Source organism: Calonectris borealis, chromosome W, assembly GCF_964195595.1.
Source record: "Calonectris borealis chromosome W, bCalBor7.hap1.2, whole genome shotgun sequence".
NCBI classification, from domain to species: domain Eukaryota; kingdom Metazoa; phylum Chordata; class Aves; order Procellariiformes; family Procellariidae; genus Calonectris; species Calonectris borealis.
In genome coordinates this window covers 6,594,872-6,621,395 of record NC_134351.1, presented here as the reverse complement: position 1 = coordinate 6,621,395, position 26,524 = coordinate 6,594,872, and the positions used below count along the sequence as shown (strand labels likewise).

Below are 26,524 nucleotides of genomic sequence, written 5' to 3'. Positions count from 1 at the left end.
GAAAATGAATAAAACCAAATTTTGCAACCAGACTTTTAGAGCACTCTCCCTTGAGCAGGGGAGGAACTGGCCTGAGAGTCACACACAGCTCCTTCCTTACGCCTTTCTCTGCTGGTGAAAAATGAACTATGGAAGTCCTTCAGGGATAATTAGCTTCCTCACAAATTTTGCTTTCCAGCACAGGAAGCTGTAGAGGCTACTAACTAAGCCCCAGTCACCCAACAGATGATACCACTGTGGTTTTCTTTGCAGGCTGTACTTCTTTGTGTGGTCACTGTGTAACCAATGGGTTTCCCGCTGAGAAGCTCTGAGGAATGCAACAGCATCCTGAACTTATTCACAAACAAGCCCTACACAAGGCTGTTTTGCAGAAGGCTTGTGTGGGTAGTTTTCCAACAGAACTTGCTTGCTTTAGTTAAGAAGAAAGATCCTGCTGGCATGGCTGCCAAATGAAAAGTGCCTTATTATCACAACAGATAATCTCCCAATTTACAGACCAAACAGACAAATCTTATAGACCAAGTTCACCTTGAGGAGCAATCTACATCAAGAAGAAAAGAGGTGAGAGAGTATCTCTGTAGCTTCACACCTCTCCTCCGAGGCGTTCTCCCACTGGAGTCAAACATGGCCACACCAAGTCAGGATTTGGTACATGAGGAGGATGAAATCTCTGAGGTGGAGGGTGAAGGTAAAGCAGGTAGAGGTAACAAATACTGTGAGCCTTTTAAAATAATATAAAGTGTGTTGCTGTTTAATATCCCTAGCTGTGAAGTGACCTTGCAGCACCATCCCTAGTGTATACCCCTTGCTACGTGTCCTGTGTTGTCCTGCTTTGGCTACAAGCAATTAGTTGCCTCTGTTTTTATCTCTGAATATCCAAGGTTTTCTGTTATAAATGATTTTTATCTGCAGTTCAGCTATTGTTTCTCTGTTGTTTCTTCTCTTATAGAGCAGTTTGTTATCTGCATCTTAGTCCCCTTCAAATGTCTTCTGCTCTGTGTTGAAGGGATTACAGGGCTTACAGGATGGTTCACTAGAGGTTAACACAATTATGAATCGAGAAATGAGCCAACAGTTTCATTACAATTGTCTGTATGTCTGAGTGCATTTACTGCAGCCTGGGTAATATAAAGCTGTTGTTTGGGGGTTTTTGTGGAAATATAAAAGCATTGTAATGACAAAGAGGTAAACTATGTATAAATGAACATTTGCTAGAGACAGTTAAGTTAATAATAATAAAATTTCCTTCCAAGAGACTACAACTGCTAAACTGACTTCTACATATGTGTTGGCATAGAAAAGCACACATTTTTTTTTGGGGGGGGAGGGAGGGCAAACACTAAAAGATTTTATTTAAACAATATAAGGAAGACTTCTTAGGACAGTGAACGGTGTGAAAGAAATGCTGAAAAATCAAAATCAAATAAAAATAAATAGAAATTAGAGGTGTAGAGGAACATGCCAGAATCCAGATATATATTTTGGTAATGTAAGAAAGTGATTATCAAAGGTTTGACAGTTTTCTAAGATAATAAAACATCGTGACAACTTCAGTGGTTTTAGTTCCAAACATTCAGACAACTGTCATAGCTCCATCAAAAGAGCAAAAATGTCTTATATTATTCAGAATTTGAAGAACAAACAAAGAATATGATGTGATGTCATGTGGGAAAGGTAATATGTAGGCAAGCGAATGTAAGTGAAGATGGCAACTCCTTACAAATGTAATTCATTTTCAGCAGGCATTCATGCTACCAAAATGGATCTGTGTGGATGTCCGTGGAAAATGAACAGCCAAGATGACGTCAAGATGGGTAAATGAATTAATCTAAAAATTCATTGCAACTTTCAAATAAATAATTTTGAAGAATTTGCTCTTCTGTGCTATATTCTCCTCTGGCTTTTTTCCATTAAGGATACCACTATGTTTTTTGTAGTCTTTATTTAGGGTAAGCCTGCCTGGATACATCTGAGATATTTTAAGATCACAGCTCTTACTGATCTTTAGAAGGGAGCTCCACCTAAGAATATTTATTAGATTTTATTCATTCAAAAACCAAATGCAAGCTAAGCATGCTTCAAAAGTCTAGTCTATAGTTAGCAGCAACAATAACAAGAGAATAATCAGTAAGTTTAGATTCTCAACTGAAAGGATGTCATAAACAAATTATTTAGTCTTCATCTCACCCACGTATTGCTGTGTAAAGACTAGGAATCTAGTTGTCCATACCTCCCTCTACAGTCAACAGAAATCTGCATGGATTTTATAGAGAATCTGGCCAACTCATTTAGCCTAATCACTTTACCGTGTCTATACTTAACTCAAATGTATAATATTCTCTGTCAGTAAATGCATTTTCCTTGACTTGCAGTTAGAAAGTTCAGAAGAAACAATGAAACCTTTCACTCTTTGTGTAGGACACTGGCCTGATAAACGGGAAACAAGAGTCTTCAGTAGACAGACTCTGCACCCAAATGTCTTTAAGAGAAAATGGAACTACTGATGGTAAAGGACATTTACAAATTTGAGAGCAGTTTTAATCCCAAAAACGAAAGAATTCAGCCTGATGCTAAGGTAAGACATTCAGAATACTGCAATTTCATGACTAATATGAGTAAGAGAGCATCTAGTAAATAATGCTTCATAGCCATGCACTCAAAAATGAAAATAAAATAAAATATAATGTCGTGTTCTGTAAGTATTTTCAGTGTTTCAGCCAGGCACCAGAAGCTATAGACTGACAATGTTTGAAATATACTGAACAGTTATTCATACAAAAGAAACCAAACCAAAACAAAAAGAACATTAGTTGTCTCAGACTCAATAGATATTTCAAGGTTTTAGAAGCCAGCATGAAAAGAGAACTGTCAAAACGAGAAATCTAAAAGTTGGTGCTCACAGTTTCTGATAACCAGTCAACTCATCTTGAGCAAATTCCAGAGTAAAACCTCATCGAAGTGGGAATGTTCTGCGGGCAGCTGGTTCAGATGATGAGAATGTACTAAGCCACTGTAATCCTCGTTTGAGAATTATCTTATGGTATAATAAAATCTTAGAAAGAAAATATTATGAAGCCCTTGTAATTAATTTGCACTCCAAATAAGATATTGTTCCGTGTTAAAGACAGATTTCATATTGGTTTCATATTTCCTACTGAAGGAGGGAGGTTGTAGGGGGAGAGAAAAGGAAGAAAATGCTTTCAAAACCACTGCTCCTACTCATATTTGTGCTTGAAGCCAATAAGACAACTCATGTGTGGAAGGGTAAACAACTGCATAATTCTTTTCAGGACCAAGACTGTACTGGCAAAACTAACAACTTTGATGACAGGCTTCCCAGAGAGGCCGAGCGCTGAATGAAGCGTGAGCTGCCCTCATAACCTTGGACTCAATGGACGTCAACATGTTATCCATGGACTCGACTTGAGCCCACAGCTTATTCCTCTGGGGTCAAACAAAAGTGTACAGGAAAATCTGCTCCATGAAGGCTATGTGATTTCTACAGAGGTAAAATTTCCAGAGAGGTTCTCGCATCTACATTAAAAGTTTTAAAAAACTTCTTTTTAAAAAAAGTTTTAAAATATAGAAAGTGTCTATTCTTTCCAGCTCAGAGCTACAGCTACAGCTACACTGTTCAAAGGAGTTTATGTAGCTAGTTCCCCTCCGCTGAATGTAATATATTGCAATGGTCAGTAGGCAAAGTCTTATGGATAATTTTTTCAAACAACCTTTCAGCAGTGCCACACATCTTTATCATAAAATATTTTAATTAAAAGCTGCAATTTAGCTTTCACATGGCATGAGCTCAAAGAGGATCCGTTGTTTATTGTATTTTTTAAAGATGAATATGTTTTAATTAGGTATTTATGCATTATATATATTTTAAACTTCAGTAAGAACCAGATGTTGATCTGGAGTAAAGTGACAAAGCTTACTTGAAGTAAAAGTATTTATTGCACTACATATCAGCTGGTCCTAAATGTTTCTGAAGCTCTAATGACATTAGAAGACATATACAGCCTATCTTTATTAATCTAATTACTTTAATGCTAGAAAGCACTGAAATTTAAATGGTATCTAATCAAACACTTAGTGTGCTATTTTTTACATCGAACAGCTATGGGATAAAATACATATAATACTTAAATATTTCTTAGAGCAATGGCTAAAAATCAAGGAATGAACACAGATGAATGCTTTAACCATTCACGTTCATTCATTTTCCCAGTGAATCTCAGAACACAAAACAGAAAAATGTCACAAAGGACCAGACGCAGCTGCAGTACAAATGGGTGGAAGGGAATGGAGGTTGGAGGGAGCCTTGCCACCAAATTGAATATGCACATCGAGATAATGAGTTATTATATTTTTTTCCCCACAGTTGTTTCACAGTTGTTCCCCCACATTGTTTCAGAGAAAATGGAAAGCTTTTATTCTTTAGGCTGATGGATGTAATTAAAACTTGTTTTAAGAAGGAGTACAGACAAACCCATTTCTTAAGACATTAAAAATGACAGGCATACTTCAAGACAACAATAATTTCACTGAAGCCATCAGAAAATTAAAACATTATTTAAAAATAATAAGCTTGTTGGTTTTGTTTTTCACTAGTGTTTCTCTTAACACAAAATTTTAATTGCAGATTAGTTTTATTCTTCTAGTCTTGTTGATAGATTTGAGGCGAGTGACATACATCATTCATTGCATTGTGTAGGGGATGACATTTAAAACAAGAGCTTTGCCTGACCGAGCTACTACAGCCTGTCTGATTGTTGCGGAATTGTCATTAAATGGAAATGATGCCCGGGAATGTTGAACTTAATGTTATGTTTCCAAATACCATGAATTACAGTAGCTTTAATACCATCATTACAGTAGCTTTAATGCATTTCATAGGAGAAAAATGTTGTTAAACAAACCAACAACATTAGCCCTGGTGCCCTGGCCAAATTCCAATCTGGTTAATTGCATTCTGACCCCTACTATTTCTCAGTTGTTTGAATTTGGTATGTTTGTGTACCTCACCAGTTGTTCATTGATACGTTAATACCATACATTGTCGGACCATTGCTGTCTGTCACCCAGAGTTAGCTGTCTACCCCTCTTGACCGTCCAAGAGCTTTTAATGAAGCTGTAACTACAGTACATGACCTTGAAAAGATTCCTTTCAATCTACCTTCCTACAGTTCATCAAGTTACTTAAATATTGCTTAACCTAACAGGTAAGCACAGATATAACTTATTTCAGTGTTTGTTAAGCATACAGCACATCATCACTTCCCAGTTCTGAAATAATGAGCTGCCAAAGTCCATTAACATGCGCTTAAAGCTGGGCACAAAGATGACCTCCCACACCTTAGAGCTTTAGTTGAGGTCAGAGAGGCACTCTGAGCAGTATCTCCTAATCACCTCCACTTAACCGTGCTTTGCTTTGAATTGTGGACTGGTCTCTGTGAATGTTACCTGAACTATGGATGAAATTTAAGCGAAGATATGCTCCAGAAGCACAACTCGCCCACCTCAGCACCAGCTAATCATGGAGACAATGGCCCTGGAGTAGAGCTAGTCCAAAGTTAAAAATAAATTCCCAAAATGTGGACTTCAGAATAAACTGTTTTGTTCTACAGTTCTACACCTGTTGGCTCATGCTACTTGCTCATGTAGACGTAGTCATATTCAAGTGCTTTATTCAAAGGAGCAGATCTGCATTGTATTATCTTAGTAGTCTTTGATGTAAGGGTGTCCCATGGCTCAATGTCTGGATTGCAGAATATTTGAGAAAACCCTTCTGACATTGTCATGTTTGCTGACAGTTGTAGAGGGGTTATGGAGGAAAAGATTCTGAAGACCTAAATCCTGTTCATTGAAAGCTTTTAATAAAAATAGGACCACAATTTGGAACTGCCTTGATACACATTCAGGCAGGATCTTCAGTGACAGCCTTGTATAACAGTTTTTTGTGTGTCTGTCACATCTCAAATAATTTCTAATATTATTCCCAAGAACCTCCCCATGCCCTTTAATCTTGAGTGTTGTTTGTGACATCCAATTCAGACATTCACGCACACTAATTTTCCTTTTTGGGAGACCAGACAAGATCATCAAGGAGCATGTAAAACATTTAAATCAGGCATATATTTATATATGCATTGACAGTGATTAAAATATAAATGCCCAATAAAACATAAGATCAGAAAGAGGTACTGCCAAATATAACTCTCCTCCAAGAGTCTTCATATCACTTAGAGAATAGAACATTCCTGAAAACCTCATCTATAGGTAACTGTAGGTTATCAATCATATCCCATTTCTGTTGGGATGCGGTGCAATGTCCTATTCCAACAGAACAACTGAATCCACATCCCTCCCCCATCTGGTATATAAGTACCCCAGAAGCTGCACAGATTGTACTCCATGTTGCACATGGCACCGTTGTTTGAAGTCTCAAGCTGGGTGTTAAACTGCAACTGGATTGTCACCATTAAGGTTTTGTCACAGTATGATTTAAAGAGAAAGCCAATGATCTGGAAACAGATGTGAAGTTTTAAATGTACATCATTAGATCTTCAGGACTAATTTCAAGCTTAACACTGCCTTGGATTTTCTTCAGGTAGAAGAAAGAAGACAAAGAAATGGGGAGAAGAGTGACAAGATAAGTGGAAAAGAGTAGACAGGATCATGTGAGCACAGATGCTAATGAACTGAAAAACACCATTTTATTTAACTGTTACATATGTCTGCACAGAAGTCAGCCATTTCAAAGCAATTGTAGTATGTATAAAGAGCCTTTTAAGATTTCCATATAGGAAAATCTTTTTTTTCCCCTTTTCGAAGTTTCTGCTTAAGATTAAGGATATTTTCCATTCAGTACCAGGTCACAACCAAGCCATTTCTAAGACGGTCTCTCTCTAACTCACTCCCTTGCTCACATACACATCAACACAAACGGCAAGGAGGAAGCAGAGAGGAAGCAAAAGGAAAAGGGTGAGCAAAGATTACTAAAGACTTGGAGAGAGCTGTAGTCAATGCCCTCATAGTCAAAGAAATCTACTGCTCTATGGGTGGTGGTGGCTCAAATCTTGTATACAAATCGAAGTGAATTCAAGTCTTGCATGTTCCCAACTTACCTGAGCACTCTAAAAACACAGCCACTGGCTTTTCAGGCAAAGATAATCGTGTATGCATTTATCTATTTTAACTAGAATTTTTTTCAGTCTGAGTTTGAGAAACCTTTAATTAAATCTAGTACATTTATGAAAAATTCTGTATTTAATGGTTGGAAACTTCCAAAGAAAACAGGTTTTTTGCCATAAAGATCCTGACTGAATCTATTTCCATGCTGGATATATATGTAACTTCCAATGAAAATAGTGGGATTCCTTTCAAAGTAAAAATGAAGAACATATGGATGTGATTGGCAAAGACTACTTTAAGATCCATAATGTATGGATTAAAACTACTGCTAAGTCCTTAATTTATTACCAATCCTAGTGTGTTACTCTTTGATTAAACCTCATCTTGTGCTAATAATTCTCAGTAGTTCTGTACAACATATGCTACAGAAATCCCTGAGGTAGCCAAGGAAAACCAAGCCAAAAACAGCAGAGAAGTTGCTTACCTGTCTGAACTCTTCAAGATCTATTTTGTTTCCCACCAGCACTAAGGGGATGTCATAGGTGTGCCGGACACGATAAATGAGTTCCTTAAACTCAGCAGCTTCTTGAAAGGATTGGCGGTCTGTGATGGAATAGCAGATAATGAAGCCTTCTCCGCCTCGCATGTATTGGTCCCTCATGGCTGTGAATTCTGCCTGTGGAATAGGAAGAACATGCTCAGTAATTTGCAAACAAAATTATCCATCTGTAAATAACGAACTTGCTGAAAACTTCCCCCATTCCCTACATAATTCCACATTGCTTGTTTTCTGTTTTAAATACTACTTGCTGAAACTTGTGCATCCTTCTGGGGTCATCATCCTGGATAATACCCCACTAGGATTTCTTTAGGACCTTTTTTTTTCCTTTTCCCATCAAGGGAACTCTGTCCTCTTAGAATATGAATTTATTACGCCAGTGCCTGCATACAGAAAATAGTGTCTCGTGTTTCTAGAACTTTCTGCAGCACTTTCGGTAAATATAGGTGGCTTACAATTGAATGAATACTAACAGGTGTAAAAGAGCTATATGACTATCTAGGGATGGGAGACAAACTCCTTATTATGCACTCACTTCAAAAGATCAGTGATATCAAAAAGACATTCATTGACTCCCACCAGTTTTGGAATAGTGCCTAGTAAAAGAGGAATATAATCTGCAAAAAGTTCTACTCTTTCAAATGCTCTCAGAGAAGCTGGGGGGTTTAGTTCAGTGCGGGATAATACCATTAAATGAAAATTAACAATATCAAATAGCGTGAGAATTCTCCTCCTGCATTTTCCTCTATTTCTGTATGTATTTATTGTCATACCAACACTTCTGGTTATTGGTATGGTTTTTTAGAAGGATTTAACAACTGCCACAGTGTACAAAAATCAAGATTTAGTTTTCAAAAACTAGTCTCAGGCACTGTGGCTTGAGAATATATTTTAAAGCCAGTTTCTTTTTCGAGTTTGTTTGCTCTTCTTGATCACAGCCCAGAATAACCCAATACCATGGCAACAGTCGGTCAGGATCAGAATCCTCCCGACAGAATCAGTTCTCCCGAGATATTAAGATGCAGGAAGGTCTGATAAAGCAAGGAATACACATATCAACACATATCAACATTGGACCATTTCTATGAGCAGCAGGATGCAATATCAAGTCCTGTATTTTTTACTCTGTTTAGAATTTAGGCTAGGATTTTTAAAACAGTTTAGTTTATATATATATCCTCAGTTCTTGCTGAAAATTGAAGGGAAATGAATTGCTTATGCTCTTTTAAAAGTCTCAGCCTTAAATCTTTCTTAATAGTCACTCATATTGATTGATAATACTTCCTGTGAATAGACTTTCATGTTGACCATTATCATTTATTCATGATGTATCTTTTACCCAAGGGCTTTCTTGTATATCATTCAAAATATTTCACCTGCTACAAGAAAAAGTTCATAGACTAAGCTCCAAAATAGCAGACTAATAGGTAATTTAAGGGTAGGATTCTGCTTTGAGACTTACTCGGAATTTCAAAATGTCTAAACTATCACCACTGGCATCCCGGGAGAGTTTATTAACTACCAAGCTACAGCATAGAGTGGATCGGGCCATATTCTATCCCATCCTCTTGAAACTGGATGTGTAAGAAGTAGGGCACCAGTGGGGAGAAACACAGATGTCAGACAAAAAGGATTCTACATTCTGCTGGTTCTGGCAAGACAATGAATGGAAATATGTCTCTGTTCCCAAGTCTTTGCCTGCCATCTACATTAGATAATCACTCTATTAATAAACAATGCAATACTATACCCAAGGTCTCCAAATTATGGGTAGGGAGTGTTAATGACTAAACACAGAGACCCCCTCTCCCTTACTCACCCACAGATCCCAGGCTTTGCTGCCAGAACAAGGGTCTCTCCGCACACCTCCGTGCCCCTGATTTTCTTCTCTTTGCATCAATCACCTAGAACTGTTCTGCACCATGATTTGTAGGTTAGTCTCCCTTGTAGGAGGAGCTGAACAAGGCCAGGATCCCTTCAGGCTGAGCAGACAATGGAAACCTTATGTGGAGTTAAACTTGTGGATTAAGGCTCCTGAATTTAGCTATGTGTAACTGCAGGCCATTACCTAAACTCCTGTTGTAGATAATGGTACACTAGACCATGCAATCAATGGACTACAGATTGCTTCTGCTGATGAAAAATAATTATCTCTTTAGTTATCTAATTCTCTATTTCTTGTTTATCTATTTTTGTTTTCAGAGTGAGCTGAACATTTATACAACTGAATGGAGCCGCTAGCTCCCATGTAGACACCTAAAAGTAAATATTTTGGTATGGAACCTAAGTCCCAGCCCAGATGACCTGTCTTCCTGGGTTAAAGATTTCGTAAATACACTGTATGATTATTCTGCACAGCCTTTTACAAAGAATGAGCTCTGCTTAGTGAGTTGATCCACCTCTAGGAAGTGCTCAGGACTTTTTACAGTCATTTACAGCCATTTGTGGCAAACCAAGAAGGAATTAGGTCACATATCCCTGTTTAAGTTACTCCAATAAGTGACTTTCTGTAGCATGAGGACTCCCAGGATCACTCCCCAGGCATGCTTAATGACTTTCCTTGACTGCCAGGACACTCTGGGTTCCTAATTTTACACACTGTGAATCATTCCAAAGGGACAAAGTGCTCAGCTTTTAGGCACTGCCATTCTTGAGTTGGAGTCATTTACCTACGCGTTCTGGTTCATGTCTGGGCATAATTATGAGTTTAAGGATATGAATTAATTTACTTCTGCAATTTTTTATGATGACATGTTATTGCTGCTGATATATTAGACTAAACAGCCAAAATACTGTAGTGTCATGTTTGCAGTGATCCATTTTCAGAGGCATTAATTATTCTATGCAAACTAGATTGGGAATATCCACTTGGTTTTCTGTTATTAACTCAGTCATTTCCTTTCTTATTTTTTGATGTTGACTTTCACTTCTCAGCTTTTTCCCCTTGGCATGATTCCTCATTACAGAGTCAAGAAGTCCAAGGTCAAACATAAATAAGCCTTTTCTTGGATTTCAAAAAAGTGATTTTTTTTTTATTCTGTTCACCAAGAACCCCAACATAATAATATATACTAAGAAAAAGAATAAATACAATTTCCAATAAACATACTATAACTCTTGCAATGATGTATGCATATTATATATACAAGACAAAGGACTAAGATGTAATTAAATCTCTTTGTTCATTTTTTAATTCAAGTCCTACTCCAGATTTCACAGTTTACATGTATCTCTACAGTAAGCAGAATCAAAATCCAAGTTCACCTGGGTTTTGTGGATGTTCAGAGGTAGATGGAGATAGACCCAAAGGTTTTACAGTTTTTTCAGTGGTTTTATTTTTATATCTTGCCTGGTTCTCTTATAAAATAAGCAATAATGTACCTGTGCAGCTGGCACACTAATATCTTCTTTAATTGTTTTCTGCTGTAAAAGTAGCTTTTTAAAAAATTATTCAGGAATAGTGCTAGATGTCATTTGTTACTCAATAGGGGGAAAATATGAAACATTCCCAAGTCAGTAAATGCCAAAGGGAAGAGACAGAAGGAAATGACACTTCCTCAAAAGGAAATAAATCTGAGAATTAAAGTGAAGGTTTGTCATGCTTATAGCACTTTGCAGCTTGACATCAGTCTCTAATACTCTCTTGTGTATTATGACTAAGACTTAACTGAAAAGTATGATAAGAAATCTTTTGAAACAAAATCACCATTCTTCTTGGGAGAGATGTTATACTTGAGAACAAGCATCAAGTCTGGATAGAAACAAAATTAAAATTTTCTAAAAGTTGAAAGAAGGCAGCATAACTTTTTCCTTTTCTTTTTCCATTATAATTGAATGCAGAAAAAAAATGATACTAATTCTCATAAGATTATATATGTCCACCTGTTGTTGAAGAAAGTTAGAAATTATTAGATTGCTCCTAAATGGATGTGACATTTGCCTTTTACCAGTTATTGGGCATCTCATATGGTTTTTCAAAGATGACAGAATGGCCTCACAATGACATAGAGCAGCTCCCTCAACATGCTCAGATACATCCCATCCTGTTGTATCAAACTGCATACACCCAGCTTAACTAACTTTTCCCTCATTGATCCCCCTCTACTAAGGGTGGTATATCTCTTCCTCAAACTTTCCTGCAAGGCATAAAGACCTGGGAGGCATAAGAGCACACTTTGCCTGTAAAGGTTGGGATAGAGAAAGTCCTAAGTGTGTTAGTCCTTTCTGTGGTCCTCAACATTAGGCCACTCACTCCTTTCAGTAGCAGTCCCACATTTTTCTTGGTCTTCGTTTAGTTGCCGGTGTACCTGTAGAAACCTATCTCATTGCCTTTTACATCTCTCAAAAGTTCCAACTCCAGCAACACTTTGGCTTTTGTAATCCAATCCATTCATGCCCAAGAAATACTTCCATATTGATCTTGGGAGACTGTCCCTGTTTCCACATTTCATCCTTCTCTATATGCTTGCTTTTTCTATTAGCTTTTAGGAGAACAACTTAGCAAAGAAGAAAATACTTATCCTCTGTTTTCTCTCTGTCATCTTGATTTATCCTCTTTTATCCAATTTTCATAACAAGCAAAAGAAAGCTTTTCATGAAAAGCAATATTTTTAATTAGTTTTAAAATTCATATTGTTTTCATATAAATATGAATAGGGCTTGTATGTTTTCTTTTTTTTCGTTAGAGATTAGAATCCTTTCCAAATAAGATCAATATCTTAATGTCTCCAGAAAATGAAACAAAGCAGCAAAGTCAGATAGACTACACTTAGATACATAGATCCTTATGAAGGATTAGTTTATAGGTTGCTATCAAACATAACAGTCTGGATCTAACGTTCAGCTCAGGACAATCTTATCTTGCTGACTGAAAGAATCTAGGAAGGTATCACCAAGTTCAATGAAGCCAAGCCTGGTTCTTTACGGTTTCCTAAGTATTTTCTCCTGAACAATGCTGGAGAAAGAGTGCTGGGCTAGAAATGCTTTTATCCAACTCAGAATAGAAACTGTTAAGAAGCAACCTCTTCCACATCACCATTTTACACCAGCAGAACTCAAAACTGAAGCCAATTCTCCTAGATCCCCGTGTTACGCATTGCTAATAGATAGCCTTGTCAGCCCCAAAAGGATAAGAGAAAAAGGGAGGGGAAGAGAAGAACTAACAAAAAAAAAAGGACACAGGCAATGAGCAGGGGATCACCATACGTGTCCCTTGTTTTTCAGTGTGTGGTGATGTGTTTGAGGAGGAAACACGGCGCAATGCTTAGAAGTGCAGTCCTTCTCCACACTCCTCAGAAGTGTAGTGCTTAGAAATTTAAAGATGCAGCACCTCAGAAACAAGGGTGTCATGTTTTTCAAACTACACACACACTCCACGCATTTTGATGTCTGTTCTTTTTTTATGATCTTGGCTTGTATCTCTGGAAGAGGTCAGAATCTCCCCAGGGAGGCCAGCCTCACAGTTTGAGAAATGCCACTTTCTATATCTTCTCATCTGATGTTGTGCTTGACTTTAGAACCAGGAATCTGCTAACAGATGTTCTTAATCAAAGCTGTCTCCCCGATTACCACAGGGGTCATTCTTATTATGAAGGGTTTTTTTTTTTTATATTTCGAGTGAACGCTGAGGGAGGAGGGGGTATGTTCTTGGAAACAGGCAGGATATTGTTCATCTATGACAATGAACAAACAAGGGTAAAATGAACAAAAAGGACACAGGAAACTCAGTGGGGAAAAAAAAAAATCTTTCAAATAGTGAGTGAGAGAATCAAAAGTAAAGAGCATACAACAAAAAAGAAATATGTGAAAACGTATTGTTCACTTAAAAAAAAAAATCAGTATTTTTGTTTACAAAAAGGTTGAGAATTTCTTTTATCTCAGGAAAGATTTTGTGAATATGCTCAAAGATTATTTTTTTAGCAGCAAATGTTTTTTTAAAGCTAAAGTGCAACCCTCCCATATCTCTCTGTTAATAAATTCTCTTACACAGAAACACATCACAGTTGACTTCCTTGGGATTACATATCATTCACCTGGCACTGCCTGTCATAAAGTGTACTTTGCTTTTCTTTTACCTCCTGAAATAGATTTACCTAAGGAAAGTACACTGGTGAGAAGTGCTGTGATAATTATTTGGTTTTCACTAATTTTTTAGTCTTTTTTTTTTTCTTGGGGGGGGGGGGAGGGTGGAGGAGAGGGTAAAAGCAAGTAGCTTTTAAAAGGTTATTTGTAAAAGCAAGCAACAAGAAACCTGCAGCAGTTACATTTCAAATGAGAAAGCATCCAGATAGGAAGTTGGGTAGATATTATATCTTATAACCACCATAATACCGCTACTAATCTAGACGCAAAGGATGAGACATGTTTCAGCTGCTTTCTGCCACTGAAGAGGTAGTCACCTATTGTACATTAGTCTGCAATCTCTCCTACAGTCAAGAGAGAGAGATGATCAACTCCAGAGAGTAATTCAACCCGTCCTCACAGAAGTGTTTAAGATACCAGGGATGACTTTCCTTTGTACCTCTCTCACTGCCTCAACAGAGACTAAATACCAATCCCAGCCTCTGAGGTCCACAGTATCAGCCACAGCCCCTGCCCAGTCATCTATCCTTCATGTATTTGGATGATGAGGCTTGTCCTCCTCTTCATTTTAAACTTTTCATTTCGTTTCTACAAGGCTGTTTTATTTCCAATGAAGTTTGAAAGGTCAAAACAAAGTAACATCTAGTGCCTAAAGCCAATGGAGGATTTTTGCCTTCAGAGCACCCAGCAGTGGGAAACGCTCTCCGTCAGCATGGGTTAAGTTAAATTAGGAGATAATAAACAGATACACTTTTTGAATCACAGAAGTCAAAGTTTCAAACCTGCTGCCTTTGCTCACGGGATTCCAGCATACACCAGCTATAGGTTCCCAGCAACGACAGAACAGAAAACAAGTAAGCACTGAACAATATCAGCATCACTTCACACTCTCTTCTTGCTTCCCTCCTATTTCCAGTCATCCTTTGCAAAGAGCAACAACAAAAGGAGTTACACAGCAAAAGACACAGAAAAGTTTGCAGCAGGTGGTACTCAGCCACCTGCGCCAGCCTAAACCATCTGCCACATCACCGGGAGGAAGGAAGGGAGCTGAATAACGGCTCAGATACAGACCAAATGAAATGCAGGGGCTCTGGCTTAAATACTGGAGGACAGGGATTGATTCTTCTCTGCATCAAGTCTTTACACTGTTCTGGTTGTACATCAACCCCTCTCTCATGACTCTTTTTGCCTGCTCTAGTAATGATCCAGGAGCAGTTCAAAATGGGATTAGTATAAATGAGAATTAGCCCATAAGCCTGCAGTGGAAGTGGATTATTATTATAATCAGTCCCTTGATTAATGATCAGTCAGTGTCTCATGCCTTATAATTACAGGAAGGAATCCTTGCTTCTGTTATAAAACAGCTATATCCCTTTCCTTCTGTGAATTTGTACCGGGGACAAAATGTGCATCACCGATGATGGGAACAGTATAAAGATAACATAAAAGATGCAGTCCGCGTTCCTAGCAGACTAATGTCTTTCTGAACTTAATCTGACAGCCTTCCAAGGCAATATTATGAACTCCACATTGTACAAAATCAGTAGCCTTTTCTTAACTCTGGGAATGTATAAGTAAAAAGCTGAGACAGATACCAAAATTAATCCGTAATCTAGAAGACAAACAGCAGCGACAATATCAACCCTGTTGAAATCAGTGCCTATTTACCTGGCTACTCCTCCCCCTGTTTAAGCTAATTTATTTACCTGGAAAGAGAAACAGGCAGGAAGAAGGAGCATATTCATAACAGGTGATCTTTGCTGGAAGAGACCGGTATGATTTTCAGTTTTGTGACAAATAGCAACATTACTTCTTAGCTGCTAATTTCCAGGGTTTTCTGGTGGTCAGTGTACACACTGGAAATGGAGGAGATAAGCTCACCCAGGTAGACTAAATGAGAGGGAGCGCCTCAAAACCTTGCCTATGGGCAAGAAAATGGTCCAAGCTGAGTGATGGATGGTTGGCAATTTAAGAAACAAATTAGACTCGCACTGAATACGAAATGCAAGCACAGTCTTACATTCCTAATTTTCGAAAATTTTGGCTGAAAACTTTCTAAATTAGTTTCCGTCTCCAGCCCTTCCCCCACACTTATGTTCTTCAGCATCAACCTTTTCCCTCTAGAAACAGGTCTTCAGTCCCAGACAGGAGCTGGTATTACACTAGACCCCCGTTCAGGATTCTTTCTGAAGACTAATGTATTTGCTTGGAAAGAGATGGATTCCTTCACGTGGGTTAATACACCTTTAATCTCTGACTACCGGAGAGACTTTATGAACCTCTACAGTCCTGAATATAAAGAATGAATTAATTAAAAATAAAGACTTTCATTTCTTAATCTGTGTTACTATATCAGGTTAATTCATGAGGACATTAGTCTCATCTTCATTTAGATGAGTCTGAGACTTTGAATTGGTATGTCTAAATTTTCACCCTTTCTGAAAATCACTGGTTTGTGAGGTTAGTTGGATTACTGACTTCTTTAAATCATTGTGGGACAAAATCTGTTTTCATCTCTTGTGAATTCATGTCGTTTCCCACGTGTGAGCTTAAAGATTCAGGTCCCCTTCTCTGTTCAGCTATGATACTTCTTCCCATCATATCTGATATTGCTCACAGTCACAGACCATGCAGGATTAAGTCTCATGAAAGGCAGGTGTAGATGTCCCTTCACACCTGGAACGCTGATGGATGACTGGTGCACTGCCCCATTCGCTAACAGCACAACATTTTGTATGCACTTGCTATTCTGTATTCACATACTGTTCGGCATTATGGCTTGCTTATAAAGATTGAACCACATCAGCCTGGTAGAAAAAAATAAGTAAAGAAAAATAACTAAGGAAAAAAAGACAAATGAGAACAACTTCCAATAAAATAACTCAGGACTTCAAAAAATAGCCGCACACACTGACCCTTCTTTCTCACTAAGGAACTACTAAATAACCTGCACTGGCACTCAGACCCTCCCTCCAGAAGCAGCTTCTCTGCATTGATGTTCCCACTCTAATTGCCCTCCTGCCTTCAGGTGATAATATATTTGCCAGTTTGCTGCAACTGTGCTTTTGTTAACTTTATTAATCCTGCTTTTCCAAAGATGGTTTGTCATATGCAGTAATGAAAATATGCAGTCCATCACCTGCGAGATGTTATCTACTTTTCATTCACCCCAAAATATGGATGAAATCACCATATCAGTTCTCCACAATGCCAGTAAAAATGCCTCGGTGCTACACTTCTTAACTCAGAGAACTGTCTTTTTCTTTCATATTAATGCTAATGGTTTCTCTCTTAGGGATAAACACCTTAGTAATTTTCTTCTAAATGCAGGCACTGAAGCAATCTTCATTCTTAACTACCTCTAAAACCCCCAACTGCATTTGGTTTAGCATGCACCATATAATACTTTTCGCCCCTCCTCATTGGTATGCAAGAAAGAATAAAGCTAATTTTCACCTTTTATCACAAATGCATCATAAATGGTAAAGGGAAACAATTAATAGCTTGGTAATTACATTTTAGTAAACAGCAGAGGAAAAAAAAAATAGGCAACAACCCACTAGTGAAGAGGTAATGACTGCAGCTGCAAGCAAGGGCTCGCCAGGGATTCAAACAAGCTCTTGTCAGCTTACATGGGGATTGCAGACTTGCCATCTTCCCCAGCGAGGCTTGTGCAGCCTTGCAGAAGTGGAACAGGAGGCTATGGAGTCAGACACCTCATTGCTCTGATAAATGACTGCAAATTATATCCTGGCTTGCATATAGATTCTTTCATGATGACTTCCATAACAAGTGTGCTTACCTTAAAAATTCCACAACATAGGTATTTCTCTCCCCTCCCTTGTGCCCTACTCATCACCAGAGATACAATTTTAACTAAGAATCTGAAAAGGGAGAAAAAAAAGAAGCAAACAACCTGCAGAGTGTCTTTTTTAGACTTTTGTAGCATTTAATCCATTGTGCACTCATTTCTGCCACTGAAATTTAGCTCAGTGTTTATCTGAGGGATGTACTCCCTGGGGACTACATAAATCGTCACCAATATGAATGCAAAATAGCTGTGTTATAGCTGCACTGATTTTGTATTGCTTACAATATTAAAATCTAGTATGACTCTGTGACACAAAAGGACTGAGTTGTCATGTCCCTGTGGCTTCCAGCATGAAGGACATCCCACCGTTCTTTTTTCTTTGCATTTGCACTAATGTTTCTGGTGCAGCTGAGATGACTAGATAGCATTACGTGCACAGAGATAGTCACTGGATTGACATCTATATAGCCCTGCAACACCGATCTCAGTGACCTTCTGGGGACTTGTGGGAACAAAGACTTAGCTGAAAAAGCAGGAACGTGTGTCACCTCAACAGTAAGCAGTTCACAAAATGTCTCTAATGTACCTTCACCTGCAATGCAGCTATCCCGCACTAAGAGATGTTCAGAGGGACCAATTCTCCTCTAACAATTCGAACAAATGTCCAACTTTTTATGGAGTTGTCGTGGTTTAACCTGGCAGGCAACCAAATACCATGCAGCCGCTCGCTCACTCCTCCCCACCCCGGTGGGATGGGGAGAGAATCGGAATTGTAAGAGTGAGAAAAACTCATGGGTTCAGATAAAGACAGATTAATAGAACAGAAGAGGGATAATAATAATAATAATAATAATAATAATAATAGAATATACAAAATGAGTGCTCCACAATGCAATTGCTCACCACCCGCGCTGACCGATAACCAAGTAGCGATCGCTACTTCCTAGAACATGCCTACTATTCATATACTGAGCATGACGTCACATGGTATGGAATACCCCATTGGCCAGCTGGGCCAGCTGTCCTGGCTATGCTCCCTCCCGATGCTTGTTTTGTTTTGTTTTGTTTTGTTTTTTTAAGCTGAATGTCCTTGACTAGCAGGGTACTTAGCAACAACTGAAAACATCAGTGTGTTATCAACATTCTTCTCATACTAAATCCGAAACACAGCACTAGGAAGAAATTTAACTCTATCCCAGCCAAAACCGGGACAGGAGTTGATCATCACTTCATACATTCAACATACACTGAAGATTTCATCCAGACCCATTACTAGGATACCTAGGCTTTAAAGTAAATGAGGAATAGTTTAACTGAAACTAATTCAGTTCTGTTGGAGTAAATGACACCCACTGGGGTAAATGCTACCAAGTTCCATTTTCAGATCCATAGCATCTGTGTCTGCCTATCAAATGGGGGTATAGTTTTCATTTCTTTAGAAAAAGGCTGTGAGGACAAAGAGAGACCTCCAAAACTGTAGTCATGAGGTATCTATGTTAGTTCAATAGATCCTGAAAGATGCTGAATAGCTTCTGAGATATGCCAAGACTGTCCAACACAAGGACACAACTCATCTGCAATTCTGAAAGTTAGTGGAGTCTGACTTCTTCAGCTTGCTTCAAGATGTTACTCAGGTACTCCACTGTAAGTAAGAGAAGATCAGGTACAGCTGATGCAGCTACTGCTAAGCTTTTGAGTTTTGACTTTTTAAAAGAAAAAATTGCTCCCTGGCATGATTCACATCATCCTGCTGATCTGATAATGATATGGAACTCCCATGGCAACAATTTATTCTCCTCAGCCATTAGGCACAAAATAAAAGCAGGCATAAAAATCTATGCAAGATATGCAAGCTTGCTCCTATGGAAGCAAGAAAAATACATAGCTGAAATACATCCAGTTTAAAAAAGAAAACAGAAAATGTTCCATATTTTCACTAATTATTGTCTTGAATTTCTACTTTGCTCTTCATTTCCTCTTTTAAAAATTTGGATAGATACAATAACATTCCTCATATTATAAAGGAAAGGTGACAAGCAATGAGCAATGGAGTTCAAAATTTACTGACATTTACTTTTTTCTTTTTCTTTTTTTTTTTAATTGGTGGGGGGCAGATGCCACTTCCAGGTTCTGGGGCAAAACTATTGGAACTTCAGCTGTGAAAGATGGCTTTTGTTTTTAGGCTTTTCCAGCCCCCTCCTGTTAGTGTAAAAAGAAAAGAACATCGTTAGAAAGCCTCTTCCAGCCAAATATCTCATGCAGCTTTGCAGTTCAAAGGTTTGGATTCAGACAGGTAAGACTATGTAACTTTTTGCTCTCTTTTGTTTTTGTCTGGAGACATCACCATTGAATGTATTGGTAGAGTATCCAGCAGCTACAGAATAGCATAAAAGACAAATAAGTTTTGTTAAATTATTGTTCTTTGGGACAACCCACTTTTCCTGAGAAGCATTAACACCCTGCTCTGCAAAAAACCCTTCTCTTGGTCATTTGTTACTGTCAGGTCAAATGGCACCAGGCAGTGCTGTTACACATGCCAGTTATCTCAGCATGCAAGCCAAGTTTTTAGTCCTAGAAATACCTTTTTGATGTGAATTTTGTGAAAATTGGTACAAGTAGAAAACAGTTTTCTGTCCACTGGAGTCCCTGGTCTGTGTAGAGCTGCTTGGTACCAAGATTGACAAACCTCTGTAAAATGGAATTCCTAGTGAGATTATCTAGGACAGTCACATATATAGAGAGAAGTAGGACACACTTAGAGCATGTCCAACATCTGCTGGAAGTAACTTCAAAGGACTTCAGTGCCATTCAACAGTGGGAACAAAAAGTATACAATACAGTTTGTAATGTTAGAAGAAAAGGCAAATTTACATAATCATAGTCTTGTGGAGGACCTGAATGAAGTTTACTCATATGGGATGTGCTTATATAGGTGTTTTTCATACAATGTATACCAGACCACAACAACAACAACAACAACAAAAACAAACAAGAAATACTACAAGGAAAGATCTAGAAAGGAGAAAAAAGGATTTTGCTACTTTTATCAGAATTTGTAACAAAGTATTTTCTTCTTTTAAATGTTCATTAAAAAGTCAAAGAGTAAACATTCAGCAGTATCATTGGATATTTATCTATTTTTGGAAGTTATTAGTTAAAGAAAAAGAACAGCGAGAGAGAACGCATTTCAAGAGAAAAAAAAAGAATTTATTGGAAAAGAACAGACAACACTAGAAAGTATTCCTCCACCTGTAATATGGAACCACTAGCATTGACTTTACTGAAGTGAAATGGTAGTGAGGGGTGGGAAATCAGTATCACTACACTCAATAAATCCTGATGTTCACCCCCAATGCCTGCTCCCTGCAACATGTTATTGCACCTGTTTGTCAGAAAGATAAATGCAGAAATACAAACTAATTCATCCTTTATTGCACCATGATTCATTCATTGACAGGTATGGGAAAGGAAGTTGGGAATCTTAGTTGCTAGTTGCCTGTTCTTGCTAAATTAATATACTCTTTTTGACAGTATATGCCTAGATCTTTTCCCACTGAAGCCAAAGAATATTTTGCCCATAATTTGAAGGAAATTGGAGTCAGGTCTGCAATTTCATATATGATTTACTGGAACCTTTTTTTTCACTCAATATCTGTGCCAAATAAATGTTTCTTCAAAATCTGTCCATTCCCAAATAAAATGGCTTGGTCATTTTAGTGAGAGATTTTAGTTCTCCCTAGAAAGTACAGAACAGCTTGTCTTGAGAATCCACCAAATTTTCAGTGCTATGGTTTGATTTTTTCTAAGTATGTCATCATCAGCCTGTGAAACAACATATAAAGAAAATAAAATTAATGTTCTTCACCTAATACACTGTGTTAATGGTTGCTACTTAGTTCACTACCACTGTGCTTTAAAAATAAAATGGATTTCATTTACTCACTACAGTACCTAGCAGAAAGTGCACTAAAATTATTTTCCCCTTAAAAGAACATGCTGTAAAGGCCCATTAAAATATAATTACTGCCAAAAAGGCATTTCACATTTCCTTGAGATAAGCAGCAGTAGTGTAGTTTGAAATTTGACTTCCATTGATTCAGGATTAGAGCAGCATGTTTAGATAATAAGCAGAAGGATCTCAGATAACAGCCTGAGTGAGTCATCTGGCTGTAGTGTTTAGTCTGAGAAAGTGTGTTTATCTGAAGGGCTCTTGGGACTAATATGGTTCCTCTTCAAAGCTTGAAGCAGGGGGCAAAAATCATAGTCCTGGAGGTTGGCAGGATAAACATGTCCTGTGATTTGCTAGCAATTTGAGAGATGGATTTCACTACAGAGCGCACTGTTGTTGTCAGGTTGAAAAGTGTCTGCCTGGAAATGAATTCATGTGCACACAGCTCCAGACAAAGGAAAATCTCCCTGAAATGGCATGCCATTACATTTTAAGGCCAATTTTTCAAGTCTCTGACTCACACCTGGGAAATATACTGGTGTACTAAGTTTATCATAAAAAGCTCACGTTTTAACAAGCAAAAATTGGTGCAATAATCTTGCAACGTACTGTCTCACTGACAGGTACAGAAATCCATTTTTCTGCATATTTGCCTGCTTCATGTCTGAAAACGAGTTTGCCTTTTCTACCTAGGGTCATCTCAGATTGTTTTTTCGGTGAAGGGAATGCTGTCTGATGCTCTTTTAAAGTTCAGCGTGAGGTTTAAACAGGGAGGTTGGGTAATGTGTCATCGGGAGGAGAGCTGTGGCAAGAATAAAAGCTCCTGTGTCAGTCAACAGTTTATAAACACGGAAGGAGAGATAACTGTTGTGTATGCTCCATGAGGAGGAATTCAAACTGGGCTCCAGAACTTACAACATATTTTTAAGTTAGAAGAGAGAGTGAAAAAGCGTAAATGAGTGAACAGAAGGTTTCTATAACCCTGTGTGGAGGATTTTTGTGCACGGTTGGAGCAGTTGGGGGTTGTCAGTCTCTGAGAATAATTGTGAAGGGAACCGAACACAGAATAAAGGACTTGAGGTCTGAATGTCCTTTCATTTGCAGCCACAAGTTTCCTGGCAGTCAAACAGTTTACACCAGTTTAAATCAAATATATGTAAAAGCAGGTGAGGTTTATGACACATTGGACAAGAAAAGGGAAACCTCAGAACTACCTCCTCCCCAACACCTCTCCCAACCTTAAGGGATAGAGAGAGGCACATGGGTGAATTTCAAGGGGAAGTTACTCAAAAAAATGTCCTATGAACATGATTGAACAAGGAAGCTCAAGCTATCTTTCCCAATAATAGTTTGCATTTGCAGATTTCCATTAAGGTTTTATTTACTCCACATGCCAAATTTTAGCTATCCTAGAGGGTTAAAAGCTAACTAAATAAAATCCCTCCTAAAGCTCAATCTCACATTTACTCTGTCTTTTCATTTGCTTTTTGGTTTTGTTTTAATTGAAATGCAGCCGCAAAACCAAAACTTTTGGTTTAAGAGGAGAACTTCTAGTTAAAGGAGAGCCAAAGGCATCATTGATAGCTTCTTCTGGCAGCAAACGTGAGGCTAAGGCTACATGTCTTCTAGATTCAGCTGTGCCATTGAAAAAGAGAACCAACATCAATTTTTTGTTCCTTTTCTTCTCGCTGCACTCCACGTTTTCAAGCCTTATGGTAGGAACTGCTTAAGTAAGTGCTGTTTAAGACAATTTGGCTATAAGCAGTGACTTCAGCAACAGCTGCCCTTGAAACTCTCTGAGTTAGACGTAACCTTATTCTGTCTGAAGTTGATTGCGTTGAGCAAAGACAGGCAGATGTAGCGGGTGGTGAAAAGCAGGGGTAGTGAGTTCAGTGAAGCATAACTACTTACACTAGCCCTACATACATTAAGAATGTGCCTCTTACTGTACCTTCAGTGGAAAAATGATATTGGAAGAGCATTAGAGGACAATTGATGATGTAGAAAATATGTATCCAGAGTTCAAGGAACATCAGTCTGCTACCTGATAGGAGCAATCTGTCATGTTTAATGGTGTCTATGTATACGCATGAGAAGAAGATGACCAATAACTAGATAAGCAATACTAATAGTTTATTTATGTTTCTGGTTTTCACCTTGTTTGAATGTTTTGTAACTTCGGAAAGTTGAGAACCAGAAATGTATTTCTGAAGCACCATCTATGTTTTTGGTGCTCCAAACTGTATCTATCAGTTAAAATATCAAAGCTTTTTATCCAGTTTCAGGTATGAAGTCAGATGTGGATTTTTAACTCTGGACTTGACAATAAAGAACTATATTAATTATTAATAAATATCAATATTTGGTCAGTGTCCAAGTGTTCAATTACTGCATAGGTACAGCAGGGAAAGGAGAAGCATATTTGGTGAAACATATTCTCTAGAACAACAGCAAAATACTTTAAATTCAGTTGGTTTTTCTGTTGGCTGCCTGTGTTTCCCAAATAGGGAAAAATTACAATTTTAGCTCCTTGATCTTCTGAAGTGATTAAAGTCATGATTCAAAGTTGATGATGAAGTATTTATGACTGCGAGGACACCCAGAGAAATGAGATTTCCACTACATGATTTAGAAGCTATAAGACCATCTCTGCTTTAACATGAAACCCAGCGAGGTACCATCAGAGCACACCATCATCAGCATAACTGGGTGCTTTGGATTTTTACCCTGAGTCACCAAAGTCACAGCAGGATTTCAGTTTGAACTTCAGTGAGAGGAACATTAAGCCCTCTTTGAGGAAAGAGGCTATTTTAGCTGTTGACTTCAATGGGAGTTGGATTAGGTCTTGATTTATTCTGGAGCTGTGTAGTGCAGATAGAGAGGCAACAAATTCAAAGACAACTGCAAAGACAAGCAGCTAAATCCAGGATACTTAGAATGGACAGTTTCTGAAAAATAGGAGCCTAGGAAAGTGGGAAGAGCTTCCTAGCATAGATACACTGAGACATGTTTCAGCGACAGTCTCCGCTGTAAGAACAGGGAAATTTAAAGCAGAGATTTTCTTGTATCAGCTCAACTTGGATCATGAATAGGTATGTCCAGGCTGTACGATGTCCTGGGTTGATGTACCTGCAGAGCGTGGTGCTACCGCCACAGCTCTCTGCTTGCTCCAAAATCTCTGCACCACATTTCATTACGTGGTCATTACTTGCCATGGACCTCTAATATTATGGATATTTAGGTCCCTTCTTGAAATGAAATTTAAAACTCTCCAGCCTTTCTCTACTATTTTTCTCACCAACTTTCACTGTTTGCATTATTCTGATTTCTTTTCTTACCTTACAACTCTCAGTTCTGCTAAAATTCATAATATTGGCAATGAATCCCCCACCAATTAAAAATAAGGTTTTGTTCTAGCTATTTTTTATGATCAAAAATAAAAAATCATGTAAAAGTTGTACAGTTTTGTGGGGAATTTTTCCTAAAAAGTGAACATGACTGACAAAAGATAAGCTTTGTTTAAACTGGAAAACATGATATTTTCAGCTACTTAAAAGGCCAGTGCATAGGGATAGTTTTTCCTTTTTCCTGAATCTAAAAAATATTTTCAAAGGGATTGAAGATTGGGCTCAATTTTTTTTTTTTTTCATTTTAAAATAAGTTGACAGAAAATTAAATACTATTTAAAAAATACTTGTTCTAATTAAAAAAAAAAAAGGAAAAATAGAGACTTTGATTTTGGTGGGGGCTTAGGAAGAGAAGGAAACTCTCAATATCTGATTCTATCTTTTTTTCTCAATACTACAAACCTTTATGTTTCTAGTAACAAAAACAAATGGAAAAACTTATAGTAGAAGAAATTATTCCTCTTGGTTTTTACAACATATTACTCCCCAGCTCAAAATAAAAGCACACTATCCAATTTTGTTTTGTTCATCATCCATTCTTTGCTTTGATTTTAAGCTGCTTTATTTCCTTTGTATAATATTTGCAGGTATTAGGATCGGGTAACTCATCTTCTCTGCACAGATCTGTAAGCAGGAGCACAACGCAAGGAGCTCTGTACCTACTGTACCCTCTTGGTTTGCAGAGTTTAACTCCTGCACTCTCTCAGAGTCTCCACAGCAAATTAGGAACACATCTATGAAAATGAATAAATCCTGTATAGCACTTTGGTCCTCTTTCCATTAGCAAAAAGTTGGACACATAAACTCTGATTCATCATTTCTCTTCAGCTCTGGCTAAGAAAGTATTTTATTTTTTAGCATTTTGACTCTACAAAATGGGACTAAAGGGAATTTAGGAGTAGAATGAAGTAGATGTAAACAGTGAACTATATTAGAGGATAACACAGGAGGTCCCTAACACATCAACCCTTACAAGACTAAAAAGCTGAAGGTATAATTTCCCTAACGACTGTGTTCTAACGACGATACAAGGCTGAAGTTACCAGTCTCAGACTTCCTGAGTGAGCAAAGAAGATGTTGCTTCCTCTTCTCCAACAGAAGTACAGATATTTTCAGACATATTGAGTAGCAACTATGATGTTCCTTCTTTCCCCCAGTCAAATCATTGCTGAAGCTATGCTAGGACTATTATGCATAAGAAACTTCTTGGGCCTGTTATAATAATAGGTCAATTAAATTCACAGCTTTGGAGACATGCCTTGAAATTTAGCTTACATTTTCTGGATAATCAAACACTTTCACAGGAGACTCAGCAGCAAGTTACTGGTTAACTGCTGAGACTGTATAATTTTGGGTCAAGGAAGAATAATTCAGGGCATCTTTTGATTCCTGAAACTGGGTTGAGTTCACTTTGAAATTGGCCTATATTTCATTCCCATGTAAAACTCATGCCACAGTCCCCCTGAACTACATTCAACTTTAATAACTTGATGCTATTCTAATTCCTGGCAGCAGACTGCATTTCACACCGTTTGCAGTGCCCAGCTAAGGTGCATTCAGGCATTTGGGAAGCTGAGATCAAG

At 38.0% G+C, this 26,524-nt stretch overlaps 1 protein-coding gene across 1 annotated transcript in view; it reads right to left on the bottom strand.

The window, feature by feature from the left end:
- Positions 1-26,524, bottom strand: part of LOC142074680 (GTP-binding protein Rit2) — a 174,602-nt gene that overhangs the window by 74,189 nt on the left and 73,889 nt on the right. Inside the window, exon 4 of the mRNA XM_075135462.1 lies at positions 7,619-7,810. Within this exon, the coding sequence (XP_074991563.1) occupies positions 7,619-7,810 (192 nt within the window). The remainder of the gene's footprint in view (positions 1-7,618; positions 7,811-26,524) is intronic.